The sequence below is a fragment of the Larus michahellis genome, chromosome 2, assembly GCF_964199755.1.
Source record: "Larus michahellis chromosome 2, bLarMic1.1, whole genome shotgun sequence".
NCBI lineage: Eukaryota > Metazoa > Chordata > Aves > Charadriiformes > Laridae > Larus > Larus michahellis.
The window spans coordinates 76,270,778-76,290,139 of NC_133897.1; the positions used below are offsets into that span (position 1 = coordinate 76,270,778).

The window sequence follows — 19,362 nt, forward strand, 5'->3', positions numbered from 1 at the left end:
ACACCCGCCGCTTCTGTCCTACTACACCAATACAATCAGATGTGCTACCAGCAGCAGTGACAGAAGCATCAAAACTCTGGAACTATTTAAGCAACTGATCTGGAAACCAAATAGTTTAAGATCAGAAAGCAAACTGCATGCAGACTATTTACAAATTTTCGTTTTCTTAATAAATTTATTCAAAACTCAGGATCACATTAGGAAATAAAGAACTACTCTTCTGGGTTCAAATTATTTAAATGAAAATAGAACCAGAAGTAATACTCACATGTCTGCTTCCTTCTGTCTAGACTTTTCTGTGACTCGGTTTATAACAGAGTCATCAAAATTCAGCTTATCTGAAAAACACGTAAGACGAAATGGAAAAAAAAAAACAAAAACAAAACAAAAACCAAAAAAACCAACCCCCAAATCAAAGAAGTTTCATACATTCAGAATTGCCCCTGCAACTCTGCTGCCAGCCAATATGCCACAACACAATGTTCAAACACAGGTGGAGCTCTTTATAACAAGCACAGAAGCTTAGCTACATACCAGAGATAACCTAGCTCTCCGCTCTGTCTGCATTTCAAGGACTGTAAGGTAACAAAGCAGATGAGTGAGGCAGTCCCACACACTTGGAGATGTAATGCCATCCACAAGTAATGCCTTTTGGATAACATCTCACTATTACATTTGTCCACCACAACTGAATGCCGTTTTTCTGAACAGAATAAGCAACAGACTCCAAGATTCTTTCCTCATGATGTATTTAAAATGGTGTTTGTTAAATTGCTAAGTGTATAAAAGCTGCTGTATTTGGCTATATGCACACCAGCATTGCTCTTTTGAACCTTCATTTTAGAACCACGTCATTATGAAGGAAAACGCAACGTCTGTTTACTACCCTATCAAAAGGCCCCAGTCACAGCTACATCTAGCCCCAACAGGCTGAGATGCACAACCATTTCCATCACATGGTAAACATCAAACTACACTGGCTAGGATAGTGGCCTCTGCACTGATCACAGAAACTCTGCACCTGTGAGATAACTGTTGCATAATGTACCACCCTAATACTAGAGGGGACTGCAATCATCCAGCAAATTTAGCTGTGGTAGCAGCTTTGAGAATGACCCACAGCATCACAACAGGGAGTTGATAACCCCTCTCCAGGCAAACAGCTTGGTGCGACAGAGAAGCTAGGGAAGAAATACTTTATGTGGTCTAGAGAAGTCAAGGGGAAGAAGAAAGAAAACAAAAAACAAAAAAACAACACACCAAAACAGCCCTGTGGCTCTGAAAGGGGAGAAAAATGGGTATGGCAGCTGCTTAATGGAGACTAAAGGCAACTTGCAAGTACACAAAAGCCATTTTTTATTCTGTCTTGCAATGGTTAACTGCCATTCCAGTGAGCTCTGGCTTTAAGTAAGCAGAATTAGTCTGACAACATCACGGAGCGGTATCTGTTTTCATAAAACATGACAATGCAATTATACTCACCTAAATTAATTTTATTTTCAAATTTCCTTAAAGCCTTGTCTGTAGGGGTAGACATTTTTGCTGAACAGCAACTAGGGGTCTGTCTATTTGCCTGAAACAAAGGAGTTGTTAATATAAGTTGCCTTCTCTAAATAGCCCTTCGAAATACAAACAATATCATTGGAAAAGTCAGTTCAAATGTCTATGTCTAGAGCTATAAATAGAAAACCAGAAAGGGATATGGATTAACATCAGATTTTATTTAATTCAAGAAAAGAAAATACAGGTGACATCGGTTAAAATTCCAAAAACTGCGCCAATTCACATTTATTTTCAGTCTGGGAACTGAGCTGCAAGTCTCTCATGTTAACGCTTTTTCCATCTGTAAAAAGAAGGGAAACGGCAGACAGAAATGAAGAGAAAAATGAGGGGAAAAATGAGAAGAAAAAATGAACAGATAAAACTTTCCAAGATGGTATCTTTTTCCTACAGGTAGTCTTCTCCAAACACAATTAGTATCTGTACATGATTTCACCAGCACTGGACAGCACAAACCACTAACTGAAGGCAAGAATAAGTCACCCAGGACAAGTCTCTAGAGGGAAGGGGGGCCCAGGACAGCTGGTCAGTATTCAAGGATCACCTTGTCTGTGTCCAGGAGCAAACTATACCGACAAAGAGGAAGGCAGGAAAGAATGCTAGGAGACCTGCCTGGATGAACAGGGAGCTCCTGGACACACTGTCACAGAAAAAGAAACTTTATAAAGAATGGAAGAAAGGACAGCTAGAATGGGAGGCATAAAAGGAAGCTGTCCGAACAGCAAGAGACCTGGTGAGAAAAGCTAAAGACCAGTTAGAATTAAATCTAGCCAAGGAGATCAAGGGAAACAGCAAAAATGTCTATAGGTACATTAATGGTGGGAAGGAGACTAGAGAGGGTGTGGGCCCCCTCAGAAAGGAAACAGGGGAGCTGGTGACAAGTGATATGGAGAAGGCCAAGGTTCTCAACGACTTCTTTTCCTCAGTCTTCACTGGCAAGGGCTCCAGCCACACTCCCGGAGTCATAGAAGACAATGGCAGGGGTTGGACAGAACCGCCCATCGTAAGTGAAGATCAGGTTCGTGACCATCTGATGAACCTGAAAGTGAACAAGTCCATGGGACCCGATGGGATACACCCAGGGGTACTGAAGGAACTGGCAGATGAGGCTGCTAAACCGCTCTCTATTATATTCCAAAAATCATGGCAGTCTGGTGAAGTCCCCACTGACTGGAAAAAGGGAAACATAATCCCCATTTTCAAAAAGGAAAAGAAGGATGAACCAGGGAACTATAGGCCAGTCAGTCTCACCTCCATGCCTGGTAAGATTATGGAGCAGATCCTCCTGGAGGCACTGCTGAGGCAGAAGAATAATGAAGAGCTGACTGGGTACAATCAACACAGCTTCACCAAGGGCAAATCGTGCCTGACAAAGCTGGTGGCCTTCTATGAGAAGGTCACGACATCAACAGACAAGGGGAGAGCAACTGGCGTCATTTACCTGGACCTGAGCAAAGCCTTTGACACTGTCTCGCATGACACCCTGGTCTCCAAGCTGATAAAATATGGCTTTGATGGACTGACAATTCAGTGGATAAAGAACTGGCTTGACAGCTGCCCCCAAAGAGTGGCTGTCAATGGGTCCATGTCCAAGTGGAGGCCACTGACAAGGGGAGTCCCTCAAGGATCAGTACTGGGACTGGTCTTTTTTAACATCTTTGTCAGCGACATGGACAGTGGCATAGAGTGCACCCTCAGCAAGTTTGCCGACGACACCAAGCTGTGTGGGGCAGCTGACACGCTGGAGGGAAGGGATGCCATCCAGAGGGGCCTTGACAGGCTGGAGAGGTGGGCCCACGCCAACCTCATGAAGTTCAACATGACCAAGTGCAAGGCCCTCCATCTGGGTCAGGGCAAACCCAAGCACCGATATAGGCTGGGCAGCGACTGGCCTGAGAGCAGCCCTGGAGAAAAGGACCTGGGGGTGCTGGTAGACGAGAGGCTCAACATGAGCCGTCAGTATGCACTAGTGGCCCAGAAAGCCAATTGTATCCTGGGCTGCATCGGGAGAAGCGTGGCCAGCAGGTCGAGGGAGGTGATTCTCCCCCTCTACTCCACTCTTGTGAGACCCCACCTGGAGTACTGCATCCAATTCTGGAGCCCCTACTACAAGAGAGATATGGACGTGCTGGAACACGTCCAGAGAAGGGCCACGAGGATGATCAGAGGGCTGGAGCACCTCTCCTATGAGGACAGACTGAGAGAGTTGGGGTTGTTCACTCTGGACAAAAGAAGGCTCCAAGGAGACCTTATGGTGGCCTACCAGTATCTTAAGGGGGCCTACAAGAAAGCTGGTGAGGGACTTTTAGGATGTCGGGTAATGGCAGGACTAGAGGGAATGGATTAAAACCAGAGATGGGACGATTCAGATTGGACATTAGGAAGAAGTTCTTCACCATGAGGGTGGTGAGACACTGGAACAGGTTGCCCAGAGAGGTGGTGGAAGCCCCATCCCTGGAGGTGTTCAAGGCCAGGCTGGACAGGGCTCTGAGCAACCTGATCTAGTGGGAGATGTCCCTGCCCGTGGCAGGGGGGTTGGAACTAGATGATCTTTAAGGTCCCTTCCAACCCTAACAATTCTATGATTCTAAGTGTGGTGAGTCAGACACGATATGCCATGATCAACATCACAAATTTATCTCAATTCTTCTGTTATGTTGGTATCAATAATAAAAAGAGGTTTTGAACTTCCAGTGTCCAAGCTGAGGGGAAGAAGGATGATAGTTCTAATGCCACATGTGCTTTTCATTGTGCAAAATGCCAGAGTTTCTACATCAACAGCATGCACTTTAAATTAATCCACTTCTGGCACCCCTCCCTCCATCTCCTATGCATTCTTTTGCCTCCTTCACTATTAATCCAAAACATAACCTGTTCACCCTGGGTGTGACAAGGAGGTATGGTCTCAAAACTGAATAGAAAGGAGGGGGAAGATGCTCAAAAACACAGAGGACAAATACCAAAACATAAGCAACATCAGCAGAGATCGGAGTGGGCAAAGAAAGGTTGAGAAAGCTAAGAAACAGATGAAAAACTGCAGTGACAAAGAGAATCCAGCAACAGAGATGAGGAAATCGAGGAGCTCTGGCTACAATGTACATACACACATGGCACAGTAGAGGAACAGACTCAAAGAAAGGGGATTCTCTTGAGGAAAATGTTCCATTTGTATTTATGCTCAACATAATACTAACAAAGAACAAAGCCTCTACCTTAGCCCCGTTTGCTCTTGGGTACCCTTGATGCTCACAAAATAGCCTTCCAACATACCTGTGGATTGCATCCACCAGCAGCATTGTGGCGCTTCATGAGTCTTCCCACCTCATCATCCCAGTCCCAGTCTTCGTCTTCCTCTTCATCATCATTGTAATCATCACCATCTCCTTCCTCAGTGTTAACTTCTTTGCACATGCGTGATTGGCAGTTCTCAGTGACCTCACCTTCTTTAACTGTTTCTGTGTCTTGCGTAGATTCACTTCAAACAAATACAGATGTTCATATAACTACAAATGACTGTTATAGTCATCAAACATTCAATACATTTATCCCAACAAATTATTTCACTAGTTTAGCTCTCCATGAGATGTTTCTCACTTCACCTGTCTTTAAGCAAGCGTATATGAGGATGTCACTGTCCTTAAAGGATGGACTACGTTTAAGTTATGTTCTTCACCACATCAGTGCTGCGTTTTAACTTTTCTGCAGTTATAAATAGTTGGATTCCTCTAACTCTAATCAGATGAACACACCAGATGAGGTCAGCTGGCTCCTTCACCAGAGATGAACCGCTCTACTTGGTGCCACGACAGATTTCCACCTGACAAGGTATCACACGAAATCTCACTTGAGAAAGACAGCCAACCTGCTGGTAACTCAGGGCATCAGCACAACCTACATCAAAAAAGTTAGGCCTACAAAAAAATTTGTGGGATAAACGAACCCTTTTGACTCACTCATGTCTTGATGTCTGTAGCTTGGCATGTTTTTCTGCCTGAACAAGTATGTCCCAAAGCAGATTCTCTGCAGACAGTTGACATTTAATTAAATGAATAGTAAACCGGGACGAAAAAGGCTTGAATGCATAACACAAGACCATTCCTTATTCACTCACCACTAAATATAAAAAGCTTTAGACTTTCAGCGCAACAGAAAGCGTGCTTTGATTCCACAAAACGAATCAAAGTTATTTGCTAAGTCCTAAGCAGCTCACTATTCTCTCACATGGTTTCAGGTGTTCAGTTATACTCAAGTAACACCAAGGCGAAGTTGCCCCCGCCACCCCGCGCCTGCAGGTGGGTCTGGCCATTTTAGCGGTGAGGCAGAAATAACCGAAATAACCGAAGAGGAAGGACGAGGGGACGCACGCAGCCTTTCCTCGCGCGGCCCGTCCCAACCCGGGCAGCACACCCGCTCTCCCCGCCGCTACTCAGCGGCCGCCGCCCCGCTGCCGGGCGCCGTGCAGGATCGCTCTCCTCCCCGCTCGTTTTTTTGGGGACAGACGCCCCCGAACCGCCGCCTTCACCGGCAGCTCCGACGGGGCCTGCGGGAAGCGCTCGGGACCCGCGGCCGGCTTCCCCCCGCTCGGCCTCGCCTCACACCGGCGCGGGGCCCCACAAGAGGTCCACACCCAGCCTCCCCGCCGCCGCCGCCTCCTACCCGTCGGAGCACTCCGCATCGTCAAACTGGCCGGGAACGGCCTGGCTCATCGCGATCGCCCGGTAATCCATTGCGGCGGTAGCGGCCATGGTGGTAGCGGCGGCTAGCACACGGGGCTGCAGGCGCCGGGCTGCCCCCTACGGCGCCGGCAGAGGGACAAAAAGCATCGAGTGCGAGCGAGGCCGTACAGCTAAGGTGGGCGGGATCCGCCTACCTCTCAGGTTCCGGCGCGGGGATTGGCTGCAGGCGCCTGACGTCAGTCTAGCCGTCGGGGCTGGCCCAGCCGCCAGCGTGAGGGGGTAGGAACGGCGGAGAGACGGGGCATAAACCCGGCGGCCGCGGCCTTCCCCGGGGCGGGCTCACAGCCACCGCCCATACGTAAATAAGTCACTGAGGGACTAATGAGGAGCGTTCGTGCGCTCTTGGACATGATGAGAAGTCCTGCTCTGCTTTTTGCAGTCCCTTTGACTGTCTGTGTAGCAGCACAGCAGGAGGCCGAGAGCTCATCCGGATAGCAGGAAAAAATTCTTCGCAGAGAGGGTTGTCAAGCGTTGGAACAGGCTGCCCAGGGAAGTGGTGGAATCGCCATCCCTGGAGGTATTTAAAGGACGGGCAGACGCGGTGCTGAGGGACGTGGTTTAGTGCTGGTTTTGGCAGTGTTGGGTTAACAGTTGGAATCGATGATCTGAAAGGTCCCTTCCAACCTCGGCCATTCTACAATCCTACCTCACGCAGTATGCTTGATATTCCGCTATTGCAGGTTATAGTCTGACTCTATACATGCATTGGTTTAAACGGAAGAGGCACATGTATGTAGGAAAGATAAATTAAGGAATATGTTACGTCAGTGCTGCTGTGAACATCCATGTAGTTGCATCAAGTTTTGGCTAGGTGGCTCCTGATCAAAAAGGATACACACTGAGGAGCAAATGATACATGCATCCTGTTAAGTCCCAAAGAAAATATAATATAGCTGTGGAGAATAAGTACTATTTCCATGAACATTCTTTGAAACCGTTATAAGAAACTTAATTTTTTTTTAATTCTATATGAATTTTCAAGATACTTCTCAAAAAAGGAGTCACTAAGTCATAGAAACACTTGCCATAGAAGCAACGCACCTTTCTACATAGCCAGCTGGAAGGAGCCTTCAGGTGTGGACACATTTTTTCCAGAGGAGAAATCCACAGGCAAAGAACCAGCACATCGAAGGAGAACGCTGGGCTGGCGAGAAGAAAACATAGATGGAGAAGGCACTGTTAAAAAAGAATTGCAGGAACGTGGGAGAGAAGAGGTTTCATTGCCAGAACAATTATCAGAAGTCCCTTGTAGTTGCTCACGAAGAGCCATTTGTAGAAATGGAGGAGTCACTGCTGGATTGCAGTAGAGAATCCTCCATAAAAGTTCTTTCTTATTTTCTCACTCGACCCCATGTCTCTCTAGTCAAGATACATCCAGATTTTGGTACCGAGAAAGTGTTTTCTGGAGAAGATAATTTGAACTTGGCTAGCAAAACTCCCAGCCCAGAGGAAGTCATGGTTGAGATTTCATGCTGCCTGAATGGAGGCTTGAACGATGAAAATACCTTTCTCTGACAAAGCTAGTAGTAGTGCTTTAAATAACATGTATATTGCAGTATTTTACATTAGAGTGCTGGGCCTCACGAAGGTATTGTATAAGAGAGAAGTGTTAAAAATATTAAATGCAGGTGCTGGAGTTGTGTCTTGAATTAACTGAGTAATGAATGTAGGGGACAGTGCATTTTCATTGAAGTTCCCATTCAGGTTACAAATGATTAAAATTTTTAATTTTAATTAATTTTTAAATTAAATTACATTTAATTACAGAACATTACAAATTAAAAATTATTACAGGTTACAAATTACACACTTTTGGTAGGCAGCCACTGGACAACAGACAGAGCCTCCAAACAACTGGAGAGAGAGCAACAATACTATATCATCTGATTCTTTGCATGAGAACACAGTGTATATACCAGGTCTGATACAATCAAACAGAGAAGTGAAAAGAGGTAGAAAGAACAGCGTAATACACTACAACAAAAGAGGAAGCGCTGAGAAAGAGTTTCCACCAGAATCTGAGATGCTTTTTTCTTATTTATAGTTTTCTATCTTTTTCAGTTACAGACAGGGTAAGAAAAAAAAAAAAAGAAAAACATTTTAAAATGGTGGATCAAACTCTACTCCTGTTTATTATTAGTTTTATTATAGTATTTAGGAAATTCAGTGAAAAAAACTGTGTGGCCTATTACATGAAGTATTGTAGGATATTCTGACTGTCCCGCTTTTTCCAACAGACTAATTCAGTAGCATTTCAAACATTTTTTTTGCCTTTTACCTTTTCCTTCAATGAGTAAAATCTCCCTTTTAACAGCCTTTTCAAAATTCAGTAGAGCAATGCACTGAGCATTGGAAGACTTGTATTTCTTACTGCTTTAATGTAAATATTGCTGCTTCTCCATTTTCTAGAATCAAGTTGGCTGGCCAATAGTTTAATTTTGGTTTCTAGGGTTTTTTTTAATTCTGGCTTTAAAATGAAAGATTACTGTAAGTTAGGCCAAAATCTGACAGTGACATTCTTTAGACTTTTCACTCCACTGGAGCTTGATGCAGGTGCAAAAACTGTAGGCAGTGTAGAGGGGTGGGCTCTTTCATTTTCATCTTTTTATCATGCTGGCCCACACTGACTTTATCTTCACAGACGGAAAATTTCCACTGAAGTTAGTGAGAAAAAATAGCTTGCATGAATTTTACAGACTGTGTCACCTCTTGTTTTGCAACAGAATGGCACAGCTCTACCATTACTGTAACAGCATGGGTGAAGCTTACACAAATTTACCCTCAGTTGCCTTTTCACCTTCTCTGAATAGATTACTGGCAAGCCGCATGACCTCACATTTTTCTAATTAGTTGATGACAGAATGCGGTTGTCCCCCTAGGAAATGACAAGAGCTGATAAGGACTTTTTACTCCAGCATTCCGAGATATCACTTGCTCCCAAGGAAGAACAGAAGCAAGAAGATACAGGCAATAAAGGGATTCTCTCCACTTATAGAACACGGAGCCCCTGTCCGAGTCTTCATGAAGCATCCTCAGATATGCGTGGAACAAAGTATTCCAATTACCATTTGGAGAAATTATCATTTCAGGAGAGAGTTACAAACTTCAGTGGGGCCATCAAGGAGCTACAGCAGGCTCTGCAAGAACAAACCCAAGTCACGATCTTCAATGTGATTATATGGTTTTGGAGAAGGTTAAAGACAGGGGGAAACTACTGCTTAATGAAGGGAATTTAGGTCTAGATGATGTGACTAGGAGGATGAAGTGGCATCACAAGAAACAGCCAACACAGCTTATTGATTCTTACTGTGAAACCATTTCTCTGAAGACCAATTTTGAAGAGTTAAAAACAAAAACTGTCCAGCAACAGCATTTGGGAAAAACTGTAAATAAGTTAAAGAAGGATACTGAAGTGAAACAAAAAACAAATTCACAAAGGAGAAAAATGAGGCTAGAAGTTGATCATTATGCAGGAAACTTTATTCGGTGCTATCAAATATCTTGAGGATGCTGAGACTGAAAAAAAAGCCCTTCTGAAGCATGTGGAAGAATTTAAATCTGTGTATTACCTCCTTCAAGTAAAGCATGAAGCAGAACTGAAGGCCAGGCTTAGGAGACAGTGCTGGGAGATGGATCATACCTTACGCAAAAAAGACAGAAAGATATGGGAGCTCAGAAAAAAGCAGAAACATGAGGCCAAGACTAACTTCAGCCCTGCACGTGCTAAGGGAGGAATAGGAGAATACACAGAAATGGCTCCTATCCTTGCAAACAAAATTCCAGGGAGGAAAGGATGGCAGGTTGGCAGAAAGTCAAGAGTTGCGATGCAAATATAATAAACTGGCTGCTCAGCTTTGAATCCTGCAAGCAGAATTTGGAAACGAACAAACTGAGATGGAGAAAATGCAACAGCAGTTTTGTGAGTTCAGAAGACAGAACCAAAAGTTGCGGCAAGAGAGGGTGAAAGACCAAGAACAAGACCGCTTCCTGCAGCTTGAAACTGCCAGATGGAAAAAGAGATACGATGAAGTCAGAGAATCACAGACAGCCAAGGTATAATTCAGACTGATACAACACTGCAAGCAACATCAGTATCTATAAAGGATAGAGTTCCGCTTCCCTTCTCAGGACAAACTTCCACTGACTCCAGCTGAGAGTTCTGACCAAGAATTTGAGAACCAGGAAAATATATAAACTTGTGTTTCTCTTCAAGAACTTCCAAGTTAAGAAAGCACTCCTTCTCTTAACTCCTTTGCTGAACGTCAGTCCCAGTGTGGAATTTTGTCTTATACAGATATTTATGCAATCCTCTAATTTTGAGTAGTGATCAAACACTTTGCAAATTTATTATTTGAAATAAACACAGGAATAAAAAGTTATGATAATGGCCGTTTTTTACTTCTTCAAGGGGAAAAGGAGTTAAAGGATTGGAATGTGAACGTTGCAAAATTTGACACCTTCTGTCTTTCTTCAACTTTGCAGAAACTTCTAGACACGGTTTTGTCTGTATCTTCCCTGGGTTGGGGAGGTTCAAGACTGCACACAGTAATCTAGATGCACTCTAACACTGATGAGAGAGGTAATAGTCACTCACCTTGATCTGCTGCTGGCTGTGCTCCTCTTGATGTAGCCCAGCATGCTCTTGGCCTTTCATGCTGCTGGCTCATGGCGGTTTAGCATCTACAAGGACCTCCCAGGTCCTTCTCAGCAGAAGCTTCTCCCTGGCCAGGCAATCCCCAGCCTGTTCTGCTGACTGGGGCTCTTCCTTTCCTGGTGCAGGACTCTGTTGAATTTCAACAATGTTTGTTGGCTCATTCCTGCAGCTTGCCTAGGTCCCTCTGGGTGGCAGCCCTGTTCCCAAGCGTATCTGCTAGGCACCCACCACCACCCGATTTGGCACCATCTGCAAACCTTATAAGCACTTTTGCCCCCTCCAAATCGTTGAGAAAAATATTAAATTGGATGGGTCCTGTGACAGACCTCTGCGCTATTCGTCTTGATCCTGACATCCAGGCCATATGAGGCTCCCAAGAGCCAGCAGATTACTGCTGAGCTGATGACTGCTGGCTAGATGACAGAGGTCAGCCACATCTGCTTTATAAACCCTCATACCCTCACCAACTCCCCATTAAAGAGTTCAAGGACCTGGAGGCAGGGGTCACTTCAGATGCAGAAGCCTGTAGGGCTGTGACCTACTTTGGTTGCCTGGCTGCAGTCTTCAGCAAAGATCTGGAGACTTACTAGGAACTGTCAGGGAACCCTGGGGGCAAGGTCCCACAGTACTCAGTTCAGAGCTCAAGAAAGCCCAAGCTAACTGTCAGGGAGCATGCAGCAGGAATGGGGCTGATGGGGGGGATGGGCCAGAAGCTGAGGGTGACCCCAGCACAGGCAGCATCCCACCAACCATGCCACAGAACGGTAGTACCTGGGTGAGGTAATAACAGCAACAGGTTCTGCCAAGAGTCCCAGTGACTCTGAAAGATCTCAACCTCTGAAAAGTCAGCATCTCCTCCAGCTGATGATCTGTGCATTGTTTCATAATGTTTGATAACACTCCTGGTGCACCTAACAAAGGTTAAATATGCTATTTTACCACTTCATTTATTAGATCACATAGTGATTTGATATCACTAAATTTTTATATAAATTGTCTGAAAAATAGAGTCACGACAAAACAAAAACCAGAATGAAATGCAACATGGTTGGGTTTAGTTGCAAAACTGAATAGGTAATAAAGAAAGTGCTTGCTTCTTATAGGTAAAAGAAAATATTTTTTTTCCTTGTTGAAAGAGCTTTGATCCTTCTTCACTGAGCAGGGAAAGAAAAAGGTGTTCAGACCCAGAACACATTGTTCAAATTTGAAAGTACCAATAACAGTACATAAAGCCATGCAACAATGAAAACATATCTGCTTTGTTCGTTTCCCATTGCATAAAGTGTAATGTCTAGGAATTAACTGGATCTTCAGTTTCCCTTTCTTTTTTCTTTAACATTGACAACTCTACCATAGCCGTAGGGGTTTTTCTTATTTATTGATTAATCCATATGCAATTACGTGTACATGTTACGTGTACTGTTTATTTTTCCCCACTGTTACACTTGCTAGGACACAGATCATCTTTTTACCCACTGAACGTAACAGGAAGAATTAAGCTATTATTGAACTGCAAGAAAAAGTAAAGAATTGTACCCTTGAAAAGAAAACCTTAGAGATAAAGGTGTACCTTTCCTGAATGCTTGAGGAATGTACAAATGCGTCTGTCCAGCTGATTAAGAAATGTTCTGTGGTACAAGAATACAGAAATCTTAGTAATTCTTTTTATGGGACTGATTATGAAACCTATTTGATTCACGGTGTTTTCATCATATTTTGCCTCCCAGTAAAGGAAATTTACTCTTAAAATTTTTCCTTATTTGATTATGACCAGTAAACACATAATTATGCCTAGTATTACACATAATATTGTATCAGTTTTCTATCATAATGCCTATTGAGATTTAATTATCAGATTTCTAGGTCACTTTGGAAATGACTCAGAAGAAAGCACCCTTCACCTATGACACTTGGTGTAACGTCCTTCTATTACATTAGTCACTTCTAAAACAAACCTGAAGGTTTCCATTATAGCATAAGCAAAAACCAGTCAAATTATTTGCATTATTTACTCAGTAACATACACTTAGTTGGGAAGATGATCAAGAATGGAGCCAAGAAATGCTTTCAGTGACTCTAACGAATATGAGAAGCACATGCCTAAGGATGTACAGTACTCTATGTGCAGCGTCACAGAGCGTATATCAATCCTTTAGGAGATACTTCCACCCAAAGAGGGAACAGACAGTAATTATGTGAACTGAACCTACAGCTCCTTTACTCTGCAGGCTTTACCTTCTCCCAGCAAGCCCAGCAGTTGACGTTCCTTACCTCCCACAAAGGGACAGATTGTCTAAGAAAAAGGTTTAGTTGCTTTGTAACTTATCCTACAGCCTTATCTCTCAGGCCAACTAAATAAAATTTAAGGGAGAAAAGCCCAAGCTAGCTGGAGATAACTGAATGTAGAGACTGAAGAACATGATACAAAGATCTGAACAGCTGGTTACATCTGATAGCTGTGATTCTACAGCTAAAAGAATGTTTTGAGATACATAATAGAAAGAGGCTCCACACAGAATGAATGTATAAAGCATTATTTCCAGCTCAGGGTTTATCACTGACAGTCTGTTTTTAAAAACTGCTACTGTATTGACAGTTTTTTGTAAGACAAGGTATGTATAAATGACAGTTGAGTCTCAAATTTTAGTTTAGTTTAGTTACAGAAGTACATGAAAAACATAGCAATCACTGGCCAGTTCATCTATGAAATGAAAACTTTCCAAGACCAAGTTACTCAGGTGAGTTCATCATTATTCACAATGATAGAAGTTACAGGCTGGAGGTTTACTTGATGTACTGAGCACTGCCAATATAAATATTACTGTGTACTGTGCCCCCTTCCCTCTTGCTCCCTTTTTTTTTTTTTTCCTGTGTTCACATAGAGTTTATACGATGGAGTCTGAAAGCTTATTAGGGCCCTGCGATGCATTAATGTCCTAGGAATAAATACATAATACAAGAGATGCAGGCCTCCTCAGCTTGCTGTTTGAGTACTTGCTACTAGCTCCTGGCTAGACAGCTACTCGAGCTCCTTTGGCAGGGATGCATGAGTACACACAGTCAGTAAAATTTGTCTGTTGCACTACGCCCTGTTATACAAACACAGCAGAAGGACAGGACTGCACTAAAGACACCTGAACGCTGCTAGCAGCACATAACATCTGATTAGCCTGGTAACTTCTCTAGCACAGAGGTGTCCTCATTCCCTCTTCCTCATCCTCCTTCAAAGGCTTATGCCTTATCAACACCACACCTATTATTATTTAGACCTTCTGGAGAAGACAAACTGTATAGACATGATAGTGTTCAGAACTGGACCCATCCTTAGCAGCAACCAGACATCCCTGCTATCTTTCAGGACTGTAATGCAGTACAATCAAAAAAAAAAATAAAGTGTGACTCAAGGAACTTGGAACACTAAAAAAAAAAACCCCAAACAAAACAGTGGACACTTGTCCCGTTTTACTTCTGATATAAAAAAAACATATCGGATCTTTTGCTGGACTGTGGAAAAGTGGTTTGCAGCCTTTCACCTCCGAGCTTGTCACTAGAGAACAACATCCATGTCTGGTGTAAGTCCCGAGCCCCTCCAGAACACGCTGTCAGCAGTTCTGAACCATGGCAGTTAGCTATGCACAACTACATCAGACTCATTTCCACTCCCAAACTCTTCCACAGTATGAGTCCAAATTATGTAAAAAGGGAATGCTGGTACCGTAAGCATGGTGCCACCTAGGCTCTAATACAAGTAAACTCTCACACCTATCAATTTGTTTGATTTGCATTCAGAAATGCGAACGTAATTTGTAATCTTGATGTTGACACCTCTGGCATTTCCAGATAGGTTTAAACCAATACAGAAGGATTAGTAGATAAACACAATTAAATGGACATGATGAATCTTTAGTCTAGTACCATTAAAACCACAAACCCACTCTGACCCTCAGGCTAAATCTTCTTGCAGAATTTAAAAATGTTGCACATATGAATTATTCTTTATATACAGTAATTCAACAGTTGACAGTTAATTAAACTGTTTAACTCAAAAGATTTGATTTTTTACTTGAAGAAGATAAAATAGACTTAGGATAGTCTATTAGGTTCTCCCTTTACAAGTGTCTCACAACTAAAACACTTAGATGCAACTGGGGAAATCTTCAGAAGTCAGGACTCTCTCCAACTTGGTACTTTCCTAATTTTACAATGTAGCACCCTTCTCTTTGGTGAGAAAGACTAGACGTGAATTCCATGTCCACAATGACATAAATCTGCCAAATAGTCAGACTATTGTTGAATTAGTACCAATCATTAATTTAAACAACAGAATAAAAATAGGTTTGTACCTTTTGGTGTCAACAACTTTGGTTTTGCTCAAAAATCTGGTCACTAAAAATAATCTGTACGCTTTAAACTGTATATATTGCAAAACCATCACCCCAACCTTCAACCAAAGTGTTACAAAGAGTCTTAAGCTGGGCAACCTTGAGCTAGGCCAAAGGGACCTCTGCAGTTCCTCTCCTGTTGCTGTTGTACAGAATTTCCTGTTGCAGCATATGGAATTCATAAATCTGATTAAGCAATCATGGTTGGTGATGACAGATTTGTCTAGATTACTAGATTTTTCAGTTGGTTCTTTCTGCTTCTCAGAAACATGTCTGGTTAGTCAAGCTCATGGAACACATAATTTCTCCATGTATTTGTATCAGGTAGATATTCAGATCTGTTTTTTTCAGATAAAATAAGGAACTTCTGTGTCTTTGAGACAATTTCGCTGCAATACGGTAACTAAAATTGCTTCCTGTAAACAAAAAAAAAAGGGAAAGCACTGACTTTCAAAGAAACCCCACAATTTAGCAGATTTCATTAAGACCTCCTGTGAACACTAGTTTGTCTCCTGTACTACCACCCAGTCAGAAGCAGCTGATAGGACTCCCAGGGCTGAGGCTTGTGATGTGAGTACTTTCTGCTCACATCAGTTTCAAATAAGTTGATCCCCCAGAGTTATAATGAGTGGTGAGAGAGAATAACAACACCTCGATAGGACCAAGTGGGAGAATTGCATTGGAAACATTAATAACTGCCACATATAGTAACTGTTTGACATTTTGAAAAGTACTATAGAAATTCATAGGAAAAATCCTCAGAATTCCATATCTAAAGAATTACTTCTCTAAACCACATAAAGTAATGAAGAGATAATACTTGATACAATTCTCTTGAAGTATAGGATTAACTCCTCTGATTTCAGCAGGCACTACAAAATATAGAAGGGTAGGAAGTCACCAACTATTAGAAGAAAATTTTACAGCTTTTTACACTTTCTGAAAAGCAGAAAAAATGGTCTCATCTGTGAGCCCATGAAAAGTCCCAGCAAAAAAAATGGGCTATCTCTTCAGTGTGCGCTTGATTAGGGGGGTTACTCATCAAAACTATTGCATTGACCTGAACCTGAAGAGAACTGGGAAGTACTGTAGTTCTCAGCACATGGTGGCACTGCAAGGTATGGACAGCTATAGCAAAGTCCAGAGAAAAACAACTGAGAAAAAAAAAAATTGTTAGCATGTAAAATTCCAGGAAAACTCACAGAGCAAGCAATAAAGTGAACCTCCTGATTCTACCAACAAAATTTCCCTCTACGTTACAAACAGGATCCCTGTCCTAGTCAGATTACATTTCAGCCGGCTTCTTCCTGAGACGTCCCAGTACACCATCCGAAACTGAGAAACAGGAAGCAGACAACAGGTTAGGACTCTATGTATGACACTGCTCCTAACAGCCCTTTGCTGAATCCGTCCCTCTGAACACACTCTGAATCCATTTACTCTGACGACACTGAGTAAATGCTGATGAGGCAGTCCAACAGATTCTTAAACACTTTGCCATGCCAAAAGCAAGTATTAATGCAGAAATAAGAAGTCTCTCTATATGCACATAAACAATGATTTGTCTTTTGCTGATATCTTAGAAAAAGAAACACATCTGGGAGAACCTGGAAACATGAGGTAAACTTTATTTATAGTTCCCGGACATTAAGAATACTCACCCTTTTTGTAATACATCTTACGAAACTGAAGGCATTTTTCCTAACAACAGCTTTACCTGTAATTTCTAATTGAAAAGCTTTTTAAAATGCAAGGATACAATGCTTGTACCTAACTATGCCCACATGCAGAATTCCCATGGGCAACATGAACTCCTACTGAACTCCAGACTTCCCAGAATTAGCATCTGATATAAGAAATGTCAAATCTAAAAGCTACAATAATGGCAATTATTGTCAACAATTATTTTGTTATGTCTGTGAATACACACAGAGAGCAGTCTGTGCAAAAAAAAAATTATATATGTCTGCAGCTTGCTTCAGTTATTCATACAGTCTTTCAGATGATAAATTGTTTAATAAGGGTAGAGTACTTAGCACAGAAGAACTGCAGCCTAATAGGCTTTCAGGCACAGCTGTAATATTGCAGTCAGTCTGGGCTCAGTGTTTTGCTAAAGCTAGTCAAGGTATATCAATTATTTTCACACATACTTTTAATTAACACCTTTCAAGTGTCCTCACCACATGCAAACTCAGTAAGAGCACCACACAGGTTAATTAATTAGTAACATCAGGATCAGTTAACTCAGATGGAAAAGCAGCATACAAAGTACGTAGTCACTACCTGGAAGACACAGAACATTTCAAATCCTACAGTGCTAAATAGAAAAACTCCTATAGCATGCTAGTATTCTCTCATTTATCTTCCCCAGGGAAAAATATTTAGCTGCTTTTCCAAAACAAACAAACAACCCACAAAACAACCAAACCATGACTAGGTAAAGTTAAACATGTTTGGCCAAAGATTATGTTAAACGAATGTAAAGACCTTTGTGGAAAAAGTAATATTATATCATTGGGTGGATATTATCTGACATGAATTACTTTTATCAGTAGCAATGGATGTTCTTCAGTTTTCATAATCATGCTTCATCTTCAGTCAATACTTAACAGCGTTTCAGTAACATTTTCAGCATGTTAAAAATATGATTAAGATGAAACTTAGCTAGAAAGATAACTTTTGGGGGTTTCTTTGCATAATTTGCAGGTTCAAAATCGAATTAATGAAAATAATGTGGAAAATGAAAGACGAAAGATTCAAGACTCCATTTACCACTGGCATCACAGCAAGCTGCATACGCATAAATGACAAAGTTACGCATAAATGACAAAGTTACAACAAAACATGGAATGTGACTTAACACTACTCATGTTTCATTGTATCCTTTATGCAGATTGCCAAATTAACAGTGGGAGAAAAGAGAAAGCTTTGGGGCTGGTTTTGGCCTTGGTATTTTCACTTAATGTTTTGATTGTGGGATGTGGGAAGGCTTTCCATCTTAATATGCCTTACATTTAATTTGTCATAGAATAGAATCACAGAATCGTCTAGGTTGGAAGAGACCTTTAGGATCATTGAGTCCAATCATTAACCTAACACTGCCAAAACCACCACTAAACCATGGCCCTAAGCACCATGTCTACTCGCCTTTTAATCCCCTATCTCCAGGGACGTTGACTCAACCCCTTCCCTGGGCAGCCTGTTCCAATGTTTGATAACCCTTTCAGTGAAAAAATTTTTCCTAAGACTTGTGCTCTAGACCAAAAAGAACCCCTGAGATAAAGGTAACATAGCTTTTTCATATGCATTGCCTATCACGCTTTGGAAAACGTTTTCAAATAATCAAATATATGTCAAACCCAGTTATTTTGAAGCAATGTGGAATTATGAGATTTTGTCATAGCATCTGTTTCAGTAACTCACTTTACCTGGCTTTCCAGAGATGTATGCTAGTCTACAAAAGAGATCCTCACCTGCTGGATTTTATTTCTCCACCAACGTGAACGAACACGACTGGCATTCCCAGCGTTAACGGCAGCCGAAGCTGAGCGCACAGCCCCTCACCCTGCTGACTGCCGCCGGCATGCTGGCCGAGCAGCGGCCCTGCCTTCTCCCACACCCACCCCGTCCACCCGCCGTGGCCAGGACGGACAGACAGCCCCCCCACGCAGGCACAGGCACAGGCACAGCTTCCCACAAGGAGACCGAAGCCGCCTTTCGCGCGGGCAGCACGACGCTCTTCCCCGCTGCCGAGAGAGATCGCACCACCACCCCTCCGACAGGAAGCCCCCCAGCCCCAGCGCGACCTCCGGGGCGCTGAGGGCCGTTCCCCAGCCGCGATTCACCTCAGGCATAACGGCCGGCAAGCGGGCGGAAAACCCTGCGCACGCGCGCTGGGCGGCGCGGGACGTAATGGGGCGGCGCATGCGCAGCGCCGGGGGTGGGGGACGGGCGGAGGGGAGACGTGTGCTAAACCCACGTGACCGCCCTGCCTCCTCCCCGGCGGAGCCACGTCCGCGGCGGCGGCGCG

At 43.0% G+C, this 19,362-nt stretch overlaps 1 protein-coding gene across 4 annotated transcripts in view; it reads right to left on the reverse strand.

Moving 5' to 3' along the window:
* RIOK1 (RIO kinase 1) overlaps positions 1-19,262 on the reverse strand; it is a 31,822-nt gene extending 12,560 nt beyond the window's left edge. The window contains exons 1-7 of one of the 4 annotated variants that reach the window (XM_074575998.1): positions 19,178-19,236; positions 11,722-11,861; positions 10,891-11,079; positions 7,338-7,440; positions 4,831-5,035; positions 1,483-1,573; positions 269-338 (exon numbers count right to left, since the gene is read on the reverse strand). In XM_074575998.1, coding sequence (XP_074432099.1) covers positions 269-338; positions 1,483-1,573; positions 4,831-4,971 — 302 coding nt within the window. In that variant the 5' untranslated portion in view covers positions 4,972-5,035; positions 7,338-7,440; positions 10,891-11,079; positions 11,722-11,861; positions 19,178-19,236. Of the gene's footprint in view, positions 1-268; positions 339-1,482; positions 1,574-4,830; positions 5,036-6,216; positions 6,690-7,337; positions 7,441-10,890; positions 11,080-11,721; positions 11,862-19,177 lie in introns of those variants that run through there. The other 3 variants (XM_074575999.1, XM_074575997.1, XM_074575996.1) reach the window with 3 other exon arrangements.
* Positions 19,263-19,362: the final 100 nt, after the last annotated feature.